We start from the raw sequence: 13,756 nt of genomic DNA, 5'->3' as shown, positions 1-13,756 counted from the left end.
GGAGCACTTTGGATTGACGGGCCCAGCTGAAGAGCTGTTATGATCCAGTCCTATGGCAAACTAGCACGAAACCATAAACAGCAGCAGCCACCCGCAGAGGCGTTTACTCTCGGCTCAGACACAAGGGCCTGATCCTGCTGCTAGCCACAGCAGTGTAAATCGGGAGGGACGGCGAAGCAGACAGCGTGAGATCAGAATCAGGCCCAAATCAAACTCACACACACTCCTCTCCTGGCATGAAATGACCGGAAGGGGTGTGCAGGGTGTCTGCTCCGCTGCCTTGTGCCTCCTTGTGGGGACCGTCCCAGTGTTCAGAGCCCTGCCGGGGTGAATTCACTGGCGGGGCCGGAAGATTTCCACCACACAGGCCCTGTTTGACCAGCAAGTGCCATGTGGCCATGGCCGGGCCAGCTGTGGGGTTAATTCAGCCCCCATGGGCAGGGTCCCGTACAGCCAATGCTTTCAGCCGGCAGCAGCGTGGGGCTTTGTCGGCTGGAGAGGAACAATCTAGCCTCTCCGAGGGCCCGAGCGAGAGCTGCTGGAGACAACCTCCCATTCCTGGCGAAAGGCAGGTGCATCTGGAGATGTGGATGCCCACTGTTCAGGGAGACGCAGCACTCAGAGTGCGGGACTTGGAGAGCCAGGCACAGCCCCAACTCCCCGCCCCGTGCACCCCCGGACACGAGCGGCGCACATGTGCACAGACACACCCAGAACATGCCCAGCACGCTCCCACGGAGCCACATGCTACACGCACAGAGACACACACACGCACAGACAGATGCCCGGCGCATGCACACAGGCAGACACAGAACTCCTGCTCTCACTCACACAGACACACACACACACATACACACAGGCATACACAATGCCTGCCCAAAGCTCACCTGTGCAGACATCCCCCCCAGATGAACAGACAGCCAGCTAGTGTAGGTCTCTGGCCACACACAAACACAGCCAGACCCCCCTCCCCAATTGAGTTCCCCGGAAACATGCTGGCTTGGATCCTCCCGGGGGAGAGGAACACTGGGGCCCCTCTGGGGAGCTGAGCCGCAGCCCAGGGAACAGCTGCCAGCGCAGGAAGTAGGCAGCAAAAGGCCGCTCAGTGTAGCAAGGAGGCACCTGCTCCTGGCAGGCTGCTGAGCCAGAGGAGAACAAGAGGCCAGTCAATGCCCAGCGTGGGCAGTGTGGTGGTGGGCAGCTCTTGGTCCAGGTTGGCATAATTGAAGGGATGACCCTGATCCCCAGGGGAGACCTGTCACCCCACCGCAGCCTAGTTGCCAACTAGCCTGGCACATGACCCTACCGAGGAGGGATGGGGAGGTTTGTTTCCAGATCCAGACAAGTGGGGGGCGGGTGAACCCCCCTCACACACTCTGCCCACAACTCGGTGACTGAGAGACACTGGAGCTCAGAGTCACCCTGGCAGTACCAACCGGGGAGGCAAAGAGAAGGACTTGCACACTGGCACTCAGCCTGGCACTAGGCAGAAGGGAGCCGCACCACACAGTGGGCTGAAGGGGAATGGAGATGGAGTAGCACAAAAATGCGGCCACTTCTGGGGTGGGACGCAGCTGCCGTTTAACATCCCGCAGCAACGTGGCCCAAAAAAAAAAAAAATCAAAGAAAACGTTGCATCCAGCTGAAGCCACAATGGACGCCAGAACGTACCTCAGAACTGGAATCTGGCTGGGACCCCTGATAGTTACAGGAGCGCCCAGGCTCCTCAGTGACAGATGGGCACTGCCTGCAGGCGGCCCCGCGCCCCCTGCACTGTACAGGGGTACGGACTCACAGAGAGGAACGCAGTCACTGGCACCGCTCCTGGGGTCACACACTGCTTGGCTTGCGCGAGCCGAGGGACCCCCAGCCATTCCTTCTCAGCCTGGGCATGGGAGGGGCGAGGGGGCAGAGCCAGGAGAGCCCAGAGGAGGAGGGACACAGGGGACCAGCCCGGGAGAAACAAAGAGAGAAACGGGGCTGTAACGAGAGCCTGTCGCTATGGCAACTGGAGCCTGGCAGCAGAAAGCACCTGTGGGCGTCGAGAGCAGATGCTTGGGCGGGCAGCTGCCTCCCCCGCCCCTCACCCAGCTGGGAAGCCCCCCGAGCACAGCACCCACCTCCCCCAGTGCTGCTTTCACAGCATGGGAGCAGGAGGATGCCCTGCCCCCTTCCAAGAGAGCAGCGCCCCCTGCTGGATCACCAAGGCCACGCCAATTCCCCACCTGCCTCCCATCCCAAGCCCACTCTGCCAGCGTCACTGGCCCAGCAGCTCCCCGGGCCAAAGACTCACCGACGACAGGTAATCCCGGCCCCAGTTCCTCTGGCAACCCCAGTCTTTGCGCAAGCCCTGCAGCACTTCCATGCCCGCCACCTTGGCCTGGATCTGCGCCATGTCCGAGGGAGGGATGTTCTTCACGATCTGCCTGGCTCGCCACCTGCAGCGAGGGGAGGGGGCTCAGGGATCCCGGCTGCCCTGCTAGGCTCCTGGCCCACCCCTGAGCGCAGCGCCCTGGCCTCTAGGGGGCAGCCTCACGCACAGCATCCCCCCCGGGCAGGCTGCGAGCCGGGGGCCTGCATTTGCTCTCCTCGGCTTATCGTAAAGCATCGTGCCCGGCTGCCACTGGGCATATCCTGTGGGGATGAAGCAATCACTGCCTACCAGTCAGCTGGGCACAGGCCGAGCTGTGGGGGTGCGCGGCTGGGGTAGCCAGGGGGCTGTGGGTCAGGAGGAGGGGCATGGGCTGAGCTGGGGTGGCGGGGGACGGTTGCCAGGCTGCACTGTGGCTGATTCTAGCCTCGTCAGCGAGGGGCCCAGGGGGAGCAGGGCGTGCGTCCAGGGTGCCACCCCCCGGCGTTACCTGCGGAAGAGCAGCTTGCTGTTCTCCTGGAACTGCGCCAGCACCGCCGGTGGGTCGGGCCACTCCACGCTCTTGCCGTAGTCGGCCATGCTGCGCACTGCCTGGAAGCGGTGCACCAGCTCCAGCAGGTATGTCTTCACCTTGAGCCGCTTGTAGTAACCCATGATGGTGTAGATGGCACGCAGGTACCGGCAGCGCCGCCGGGCCAGGGCCCCCCGCCACGCCTGGGACAGACACACATACCCAGTCACAGCTCTGCTGGCAAGGCCCCACATGCCAGCCCCCAGGACCCCACACCCAGTGCCCTGCGGCCATCAGCAGAAAACCCCACGGCCAGTGACTCTTGCATTCAGAGCCACACAAACCATGGGGCCATCTCCAGCCCCACACCACGTCTCCTCTCTCTGCCGCAGGAGGATTCCAGAGCCCTTTACAAACCAGGCACATGGGGACCCCTCCACCCACCACCAAAGGGCAGCCACCTCTGGGGTGGGAAGCAGCAGCTGTTTCGCATGTGGCAATATCGCACAACCGTTTAGGGCAGGAAGTGAAGGAGCTGTTGGCATTGACATGAAACGCAGAGGGAATGACGGCAGGAAAAAGGCAGCCCATAGCACAATGGCTCTAGGGCCTGGGAGCCCAGCCTGGGCTGGCTGAAGAGTTTTGAACCAAACCTTCTACTATCAGAACCACAGGTGGCTCAGTCACGGGGAGAGGCTGTGCTGCATCATGGGAGATGTAGTCCGGGCAGAGGCATGGTCTATAAGGGAGGACAGGGGTCTGGGGGCGCTGCGGGGGCCCAGGTGGACACAGGCTGGTGTTGATAAAAAAAAAACAAACTTTGATGTTTCCCAATTGAAATGTTCTGGGATTTTTCATTGTACAAAAGTTTGGGGACAAACGCTGAGAAATCGGGATTTGGGGCAGGGCGGAAATTCCGGTTTCCCATCCAATTCTCCAGCAGCCACCCAGAGACACATAGACTTTCTGGGGTGCCGGGGATTCCCTGCCAAGCCCCACTCCCCTTCACCCCGGGGGACCGGGCAGTGCTGCAGATGCTGGCACTCGGGCCCTGAGGACTCTGGGGCGGGCGCTCACCATCAGCCCGTAACTGGGATGCTCCTGATATGACCAAGCAGCTCCCCAGCCAGACACTTCGTCGGCTGGTGGGAAATCTGCTAATGGTGCCATGTCTGTAGATAGTAACGGGGTCGGGGGCTGGCCCCCGCGGAGCAGCAGCTCCAGGGCAGGCAAGGAGGTTAGGGGGCGTGGAGCGGGGCAAGCACAGTCGGGGACTGGACCCGCAGGGCACAGCGAGCACCTGGGGCCCAACCTCAGCACTGCGCCCCTTCATCTGACCTCGCCTGCCAGCAACCCAGCTCCATTAGGTACCTGCCAGATCACGGGCAGTGCCTGCCCTTCCCTGCCCTCCCCCTGTGCCCATGTCCTGACTCCTTCCCAGCGGTTCAGCGCCCGATGGGTGGCTGGGATCAGAAGATCCCGGTGCCCCACTCGCTCTCACATGTGCCGAGAGGCTGCTGCCAGGCTGCGCTGAGTGTGGTGACAGCCGGGCAGGCTAATCTGCTCTGACACCACAGCAGCTGTTGGACCCTGACGTCCTCCTGACCCAGCACAGTCCCCACAGGAGTGAGGAGGGGCCATTCCCAGGTGCCAGGCAAAGCCATTGCCAGAGCAGGGTCTGTGGCACCGGGACATGGGAGGGATCAGACCGCAGCTCACCCCACCCACACAGCAAAGCCCCTGGGGGGCAGCTCTGGGGACGGACGTCCCCGGCTCCTGAGCACACGTGGCCCAACCTGGAGGGGCCTCTTCTCCATGGGTCAGTCTGGCACTGGCCTCCCTGCTGAGTTTGCTGCTCTTGGTACCAGCTGTGCGGGTGGGGCTCAGGACACGGACATGCCTCTACAGACTCGGCTCACAGAGGCCACCCAGCAGGCAGGTGGGGGCACCACCACCCTGGGACCCGTGCCCCGGCTGATGCCGCCACACCCCATCCTACAGCGTGGGTGCTGGGAATGGCCGTGATACTTGGTCCTTCTCTAGCGCTGTCCGTGTGAGGATCTCGAAGCCTTGTACAGACAGAAAAGAACAGTCGCTCACGTGGGAGCCTCACGCAGAGAGCATGGCATTTATCCTCGCCCTGCCCCTGTCGAGTCAGGAAGGGTCATCGCCTCATTTCATAGATGGGAAACTGAGGCAGGGAGTGGGGGAGTGCCCGGCCCGCCGTCACACAGTGAGTCAGCAGCATAGCCAGGAACAGAACCCAGGAATCTTGTCTCACAGTCCCCCCACCACAGATCTAATCCCTAGACCCCACTCCCCTCCCAGAGCAGGGGGTAGAACCCAGGAGTCCTGCCTCCCAGACCCCCTGCTCTAACCCCTAGCCCCCACTCCCCTCCCAGAGCCGGGAATAGAACCCAGGAGTCCTGGCTCCCAGCTCCCCCTGCTCTAACTCCCTCACACACATGGAGGGGATCACTTCTCTTTGCCTGGGGGGGGCGGGTAGAGCAGCTCAGCAGCACCCCTCCAGCACCCCCTCACCTTCTGCAGCAGGAGCACGATGATGGGGATGAGCTGGGTCCGCTCCTGCTCCAGGCAGAAGAGGGTCTGGGGCATGCGGATGAAGAGCTTGGTGTGGCCATAGGCCACGTCATCCTGGAAGCCGTGCTGGTCGATGAGGGCCTGCGTGGCCTCCTGGTCCGTGGACATGAGGTGGTTGGGCCACGTGTACTCGCAGGTCATCTTATACCTGAGCATTGAGACAGCAAGGTCCTGAGCACGGAGAGCAGCCGGGCTGGCCTCCGGGGAAGGGGCAGCTCTGACCCATGGTGGGGACCGGGGTCAGGACGGAGCGGGAAGGGGAGGTGCGGGCCAGTGGGGGCAGGCCAGGGCAGGCGGGCCAGCGGGGTGGGGACAGGGCGGGGCGGGCGGGCCAGCGGGGGCAGGTACCTGAGCAGGAAGCGGCTGTAGGGCTGCCGGTAGGCGAAGCCGGCCCGCCGGACCCGCACGTTCTCCAGCAGGCCCAGATACTCCACCTGGTGGCGGCAGCGCTCGGCGTCGAAGAGCAGCGGCGACTTCTGGTCGTTGGGCTTGATGCAACGCACGTAGTACGGCTCCTGGGGGGAGGGGGGGGTGTCACTGAAACCGTGGGAGGGGCCCTCGAGCGGCTGCTGGGACCGTCGCTCTGGGGCAGGGGGCTGAGGCTCTTGAGAGGGGATGCCAGTGCAGGGGGTGTCGGGAGGAGCCCCCAGGGTGGCTGGGCAGGGAGCGGGGGGAACGGTGCCAGGCCAGGTCGTATGTGGGGACCAGTGGGGAAGGACCCCAGGGCTGGCGGGAGGGGAGAGGAGGGGTCACCTGCTTTGGGAATGAGCGGGTGCCCCTCGAGGCCTCTGTCTCCAGAGACCCACCCACGAGAAGCCTGGGAAAGGCAGGGCGGCCCCAGGGGATCCCCCCGCTGCAGGGTGAACCAAGGGGCGCTGACGGGGCTGGCTGCCCAGAGCCAGCCAAGGAGCGGGGCAGGGGGCTGGACTTGGGGCCCGCCAGGCGCTGGGAAGTGGAGGTGCAGGCGGAAGCCCCGCAGGGCTGGGACAGCGGCAGGGTGCGCTTGGGGCCTGGGTGTGAGTCTTGCCGCCCCAGAGGGGAAACGTGCCCCTCCAAGGGGAGCGACAGGGTGAGCCCAATGGCACTGCAGCTCCACAGAGAGCGCCCGGCCTGGGCTCTGCCGGCCACACCACCAAGCCCAGGGCCAATCGTGGGCCGCAGCACACACACTATCCAGCAGGGGGCGGTGACGCTCACCCCCCCACACCCCCACATGTCTCTTCACAGGGGCACAGGGCAGGCAGCATCTATCTGGGGTCTGGGCAGCCGGGTAATTTCAGAGAAACAACTAATCACTGCTGAGGCTGCAGTTTGGCTCCAATAAGAGAACCAGCCAGGCCTGGCCCATCCCCGCCCCCTCAGCATGGTCCATCCCCGTCCCCTTGGCATGCCCGGGCCATGTGTGAGCAGGGAAAAGGGATGAAATGGGAATTTTCTGTAATATTTTTATGATGCCACTGCGTGCCTCAGTTTCCCCTATAGCTTGCGCGGTTACCTAGTGGGCAGAAGGGACTGTGTGCTCTCAGGACAGGCTGGCAGATAGAGGTATGACCGTCACCCAGCTGTCTGAGCCGGGCTGGGGCGTTAAAAACGACTGGCCAAGGCTGACCGACGGAGAATCCGAGAAAAAGACGGCAAAGCCAATCACCGGGCCACTGAGGCCTGGTGACCAAGGACCCAGGGGGAGGGGGATTTCCCCACCTCTCCACAGGGAAGCTGGAGAACAAGGCCTGGGAAGGTGTGAGCTGGAAGGCCTCGGGGATCTCACCTGGGAGCTGACCATGGCGGGCAGATGGAGACAGAGCCGGGGCTCAGCACTGGGCTGACCAGACTGGTCTAGGCTTTAACCTGCAGCTCTCTGGGCTGAGCTAAGGGTTGTTGCTAGGCTGCATGCCAGGCAACCAGTGCCCGTTCTGACAGCGCCGTGTGAACGGCACTGCCCACGCTTGGCCAGGCGTGTTAGCCCCTGCAGAGTGGGCAGGTCTCCCTCAGTTCAGCTTGGCTGGACTCACTGAGCAGAGCTCATGGGGGTGCTGGAGGCCCAGAGGTTCAGGCTCGAAGGGGCTGAGGGCACGTGACCAACCCTGGCGGAAGAGCGAGAGCCCCGGGGTGCGGCACACTGAAGGGTTCCTCCTAGACACCGCTCCAAAGCTGGGGGTGTAGCCCCGACCCCGTGGATCCAGGCCCCGGGGACTGTCACAGCCCCAGCCCCACTCAGCTCCCCATGAGCATAGTACAGAACTCACCGAGGGGGAGGGGGCAACCAGAGGAAACTCATGAACCTGGCCGTGGGCAGCCGGGGGCAGTCCCAGGGAAGCCGCAGGCAGTGCCTCACCTGTGTTCCCCAACTGAAGGGCAGCCCCCCACTCTCAAAGCAGCCAGGTGGTGCCAAGAGAGATCTGGAGAGGACGAGTGCCCGTGAGGGACAACACCCCCGTCCCAAGGGCAGTCAGGGCCAGAGGAGAGTGTCTCCCCTAGCCTTTCGGGGTGCTGCTGCAGGGAGAAGAGGGGCCAGCTGAGGGCACTGTGAGCTCCTGCGAGCCCTGCCCACCCCACCGTTCCGGTCCTGCCCTGAATGCACAGTGCCAACCTGCTCCGAACGCCCCATGGGAGCTCCCTGGGCAGGGCGGTGGGGGCATCGTCTTGGGGCAGGCTGTGCTGTACGCGGCTGGCCGGTGTGTGTGTCACCACTGCCCTCTGCTAGACAGATCAGAACTGCTCAGCTGTGTGTCATAAGCCCCACACTGCTGGAAGGGATTCTCCTGTAGCTCAGATGGTAGGGGCTGTGTTGTGGGAGCAGGGGTGCCACTTCACAGCTGTCCCCATGGTGCTCTCATGGGTTACAGTGTGCAGCACAGTGCAACATGCTGTTACAATATCAGCCAGGACAGTGTTTCCTTCTGGCCCGATGGATGGGAGAAGTGCTGCAGCCATGGGACAGGGACAGGCAGCTCCTCCGCTCCAGCTGGGTCGATCCAGGAGACATAATCACGGCTCTGAGCCTCGCTGCAGCTCACACAGGAGCTAAATTTGGCTGAGACATCAGCTTGCCAGTGACAGCATCAGCAGCACATGCCCAGGCAGAGCTAATGAGCAGCTAGAGAAGCGGGGAGTGAGGAACAGTCAACCCAGCACCGCCCAGGGCTTGTGTTCTCCAGTGCCAGGCTCAGCCCAGCCCTCCTCCAACACCTGTGCCACAAGCCCGAGCCGAGTCCCATCCCCACGGCCAGCCCAGCAGCCAAACAAGTGCCGGCTAGCTGGGGGTGTCTCCATGCATGTGTGGGTCTGCTTTAGTGTGCGTACATGGATAGTGCGCGTCTCTGTGTGCATCGATCGCACGTATACACCTCCATGTGTGTCTCTCGCTCTAAGTCTGCGTGGATCCATGCAGGTATGGCTGGGTGGCCACGTGTCTACATGTCATGTCTGTGCACACATCTCCGCTTGCCTGGCCGTGTCTGGCTGGGGATGCATCCAGGCATGTGCCTCTCTCTGCATGCCTCTGCCCATGTCTGTCTGGGTGGCTCCGCGCCAGGCTGGATCCACGTGCACGTCTGTCTGGTCCAGCGACACACATCTGGGCTCCCCGCCCCCAACTCTCTCCTTGGCTCCCTCCCCCGCCTCTCACTACTTCTCTTCCTACCGAGGGCTAATTTTAGCTGCTGCAGCTTCTGGGAGCAGGTTCCCGATCAGAAATGGGAGCAAATGCCAAATGATTCATGGGTATTATTCACTGCTGCCCGTTGCCAAGGCAGCTGGGGTCCCCGCGTGTCTCCACTCAGCCAGACACACGCGCTCCCCTTTAAATCAGTTCTTTATCCTTGCGGTGAAACAACCAAAGGAAACAGCTAATTGAATGGAGCGTGTGCAGGCTGTGGCCGGGGCAGCGGGTCGGTGGAGGGCAGGACCAGGTCAGGGCTGGGGGATGCTGCTGTTCAGAATTGGCTACACTGGCCAATCTGCCACTTGGCTTTGGCTAAGAACCAGCAGGCAGCCTCTGTCCGGGTCCTCTCAGGGGCCCTCAGCTGCTGAGTGAGCCAGGATTCACACTCAGACCTGGTTGACCTGCAGGAATCAAACCCACAGGTGGCTACACTCCAGGGACTAACAGTGCCCTCTTAGGAGCTGGCCCTTTAAGAAGCCCGGGTGGAGCTACTCATCAGTTAGCCAATCAAATGACCCACAGGAGCAGCGGGCCAATCCGGGGAGGGAAGGGAGCAGCCTCAGAGGGCAGAGGCAGGTAGAGGACCTGGTTCCTGGGAAGGGAGGCCCTCGTGGCACTCAACAGCTCCCCCTCTGGCAGGAGCAAGCATGGCATGCTACCAGACCTCATCCCTCCGGGGCTCTCCCACCGTCACACGGGGACGAGGGCAGAAGGATGGGGGGAACCAGCCAGCTGTCTCGCCCCTGCCCAATCACCACAGCGCCCAGCCACCAAGCAAGCTCACAGGCTGCCGGGGAGCAGAGCGGGTGGGAGATGTATGGCTGGGTGTCCTGCCGGCCAGCCATGCTGCCACCCGTGGGGGGTGGCTTAGAGAAGCTGGGCAGGGAGGGGGCCACGGGGTGGCGGCTCTGTGACTGGAGGGGTCAGTGCAGGACGGCCGAGGAGCGGGGCCTCGGAGGTGCACTAGGAGCAGCCTAGGCGTGTGGGGCTGGAAATGCCAGGAGGCCTGCCCCTCTCCTGGGATTTGGGCCCTTCGGGGACAGGGCGCTCCAGGAAGCGCCCAGGTGGCAGACATGTTTGGGAAGGGAGGTGCAGGGGCACTGTTAGAGCATAACCCCAAATGCCAAGCCTGGATCCAGGTTCTGGCCTGAGAGCCGGAGCCTTCCCCTCCGAACGGCCGTTCAGAACTCCCTGAGATCTGGGAGAGGCCGGATCCTGAACCTCAGCCTGCCTGGGCTTGGCTCTGCCTGCTAAGGGACACAGAATCCAGCCTGGAACCAGGGGGAGGCCCCGGGCCCAGACCTATCTCGGGGTATCCCACCTTTGCCAATCTCCCATCCCTACATGCAGCCAGTGGCCACCATGGACCTAGGCAAGCTCTGTGACTGTATAGGGCCCTGCTTGCCGCATGACACTGGCCCCAGGAGCCGAGCACCCCGACTCCCCTGGGAAGGTCCTTCCAGGCTCCCAGTCCAGACACAGGAGGCGGCTAGAGGCCAAGGAGCATCTCCTGTGGGTGTACGGCAGGAGGTGGGAGGAGGCAGCCCAGGAAGGCCGTGGGGGGGGAACCCCCTTGCAGGTGGGGTACCCTATTGTTCAGTCTCATTGGACACTGTGGGACCTCTGGCCAGCCCTTCTCACTGCCAGCAGCAGCCAGAGGGCCCTGGTGAAGCAGATGACCAAGGAGGAGCCGGGTGGGGTGGGGGGGTTACCTTGGAGGCCAGGTTCTCCACCAGCGCCACCATGGAGTTCTTGAAGAGGGTGGCAGCCGTCAGGGGGCGCTTGGTCACCTCGGTGATGCTGACCTCGCCCTCTGGCCACATGTCCCTCAGGACAGGGTCCGTGCTGGGGAGAGATCGTCAAGGGGCATGAGGGGCCGGGAAGCCGACAGTCAGGGACGGGGACACCAGGGTGAGGGGAGAGCATGGGCCCCGTTCGTCTCTGCCGTCCACGGAGTTACTGCAGGCAGAAGACTTTTGTGGGGAGCTCCCCTCCCGTCCCCCATATTCCTTCCAGCCTCCTGGGCCATTGCCTGGACCCAGAGCAGGGGTCCCTGGTGCCGGGAGAGACACAGGGGGAGCAGGACCCTGAGATGGAAACGGGCCACAGGGCCCAGATCCTGATCCAAGGCTCCCCAGGTAGAGCCACTGAGCTGGTTCGTTTAAAGGAAGGGCGCCACCCGCTGGCATAGAGGAAGGTGCAGCGCTGCCCAGGAGTTAGGAAGCTCCATAAGGCTGCTGTTGCCCTGTGCAAAATTGGCCTCCCACGTGCGGCTATCAACGGCGAGGGAACCCAGCCAGGGTTTGGATCCTGTCCCAACTGCCCCCAGGCTGTTCCGGCTCCAGGAGCTCCCAGCCCACTATTGCTCCTCTCTGCCTCCTGGGTTCAGTCAGGGGAACAGGACTCAGAGCCCCTCCCGCTGGTCAAAGCTGGCCCGCTGCTTGCCAATGGGCGGCCTGCAGGAGACGAGTCAGGGCTGTTCCTGGCTCCGGTGCCCATCCTCACAGTTAGCCCTCTCGTTGGGAGCCTCGGCAGGGAGCCTGAGGGCTAACTGGCCTCGAGACCGAGGTCCCCGCTAGGTCATGGCCGTGACACCCTGGTGGGGGCAGCTGCCTGCACCGTACCTGCTCTGTGGCTCGACAGGGGAGGCATGTCTCAGGGCAGCCAGGCTGAGCCCCTTCTGCAGCACCAGACCCCCTGATCCTGCAGAATCTCTCCTGCTGCGGCTCTCGCTCCCTCCCCAGAGCTGAGGCTCGGAGGCCAGCCCCATGTGCCCGGTGAGGTTCAGCCCCCTGGGCATGCAGCAGGCCTCTGGAGCCCTCACCTGTTGTACATCAGCCGCTTGAAATCTTGGAAGAGGGTGTCCTTGTTCTTGTCGATAAACCCCTCCACCGAGTACCTGCAATTCAGAGCAACGGGGGCACGGTCACCTCCAACCCCAGCTGCTCCCCTGTGCTATGGGGAGGCGGGTGCTGTCCCTCCACTCGGACCCCTCAGCCCGGGATGGGCTGCAGCTGGGATTCTGCTAGGGCAGACACGGGGAGGGGAGGAAGGGGCTGGTGGTTATCACACCATGGGGGTTTTCCCACTAAAAATTATTGTGGCACCTTTAAGGCTTAAAGGAGCAGTGTCCTCACAGGCACATTTTGAAACGGTGGCACCTGGGTCACCTGATCATGCAGGGAGCATCCGGTTTTGCATCCTGCCACACTTGGTGTTCTGAGCATGCACCCATAACCCCCTTGGTCCACACTGCAGCCTCCCCCCACACACACCCTGGGGGATGGGGAGGAGGCTGCCCTCACCCTAGAGAGGTGGCTGACTCGAGCTGCCCACACGGAAGCTAACGTCCCCGTGGGAGGTCTGCAAAGAGTCAGAGAGAACCCCAGCGTCCTGGAAGCCGTTCCCTCCCCCCGACCGAGCAGGTTCCAGCAACCCGGGGCCATGCGTGAACGATTGCTGATTGCCTTTGCCCACGCAGAGTCAGAGCTCCGGGGAAGAGCTGGACGGGGCTGGAGAGAGGGTGATGTGATGGGACTGACACCCCTCAATGGCCGAGGGATTCCCCTGAGACCCTCCTCTCCTTTACCCTCCCACTGCAAACACGCACGCACACACACTCACCCACGTACAAACACACATACACACACACTCCTCCCAGATCCCCCCCGATGTGCAATCGCGCACACACGTGTGCACATGCACAACCCCCTCAGGGAGACACTCGTGCCCACACGCACACCACCAATGTGCAATCACACATATGCGTGTGCTCAAGCACGGCCCCTAGGGAGATGCACTCCCCCCAGGTGCACAGCCAGCTACGCCCGCTCCTGCCCAGCCCTGCGTTCCCACCCCCAGGGAGCCAAGCGCACATGGCCCGGGTCCTGTGCTTGCTCCCCGTACCAAAGCTGTGGGCTTGACTCCTCTGCCTGACTCAAGATCCCCTGACACAGGGCGCAGGCCTCCCCCCTGCCCAGCTAACAATGAGCCTTGAAATCTCTGAGCAAGCAGCCCTGAGGAGGCGGCTCTCCTTGTGAACGGCAATGCAGTGCCGCAAGGGGCCGTGGGGGCAGCCTCCCCCATGTGCCTGCGTCAGGAGGCTCCTGCGCCCCAGCCGGCTCCTCGCACACTCATCTCCCCTTCTAGGCTCTGAGTTGGAGTCCACCCGGGCACCCCTCCCCCCGAGAGACGTCTGGTCCGGGCTAGGAGGAGGCTGGACTGTGAGGGCCCCTGGGATCAGTGACGGGAGGCATTTGGGATCTGCCCAGAAGTGGGACTGTTCTTAATGTTTCCTCTGAATAGTGTGGGGGTGCCTCAGTTTCCCCTATGCAGTTCTTAAGTATCTAGGTGGTGGGATAAGGGTGCATGATCATTGCAGAGCCCCAGAGGGCAGGTGTGTGCAGGGGCCTGGACACAGAGAATGGCCGACACCCTGTTTCCTGGCAACTGATGGCCTGGGCCTTCCCCCCTGCAAGGTGAGAGCTAAAGGGTTGGAGAACAAAGGAATCAGGTGACCTCCTGGCCTGGGAAAGCCCAGAGGAGGAGGGGCTGGAGGGAGTTTTAGTTTGGGGCTGGCTATGACATGGAGTGAAGGGCAGACGTGGTT

The 13,756-nt window shown here is 62.9% G+C and overlaps 1 protein-coding gene across 1 annotated transcript in view; it reads right to left on the bottom strand.

Moving 5' to 3' along the window:
• The window catches only part of MYO1G (myosin IG), a 67,607-nt gene that overhangs the window by 29,410 nt on the left and 24,441 nt on the right, over nucleotides 1-13,756 (bottom strand). Inside the window, exons 14-19 of the mRNA XM_074946473.1 lie at nucleotides 11,972-12,046; nucleotides 10,860-10,992; nucleotides 5,832-5,998; nucleotides 5,424-5,631; nucleotides 2,862-3,085; nucleotides 2,294-2,438 (exon numbers count right to left, since the gene is read on the bottom strand). Of these exons, the coding sequence (XP_074802574.1) occupies nucleotides 2,294-2,438; nucleotides 2,862-3,085; nucleotides 5,424-5,631; nucleotides 5,832-5,998; nucleotides 10,860-10,992; nucleotides 11,972-12,046 (952 nt within the window). The remainder of the gene's footprint in view (nucleotides 1-2,293; nucleotides 2,439-2,861; nucleotides 3,086-5,423; nucleotides 5,632-5,831; nucleotides 5,999-10,859; nucleotides 10,993-11,971; nucleotides 12,047-13,756) is intronic.

Source organism: Natator depressus, chromosome 2 (assembly GCF_965152275.1).
Source record: "Natator depressus isolate rNatDep1 chromosome 2, rNatDep2.hap1, whole genome shotgun sequence".
In the NCBI taxonomy this organism is placed as follows: Eukaryota; Metazoa; Chordata; order Testudines; family Cheloniidae; genus Natator; species Natator depressus.
This window is presented reverse-complemented; position numbering and strand designations above follow the sequence as displayed.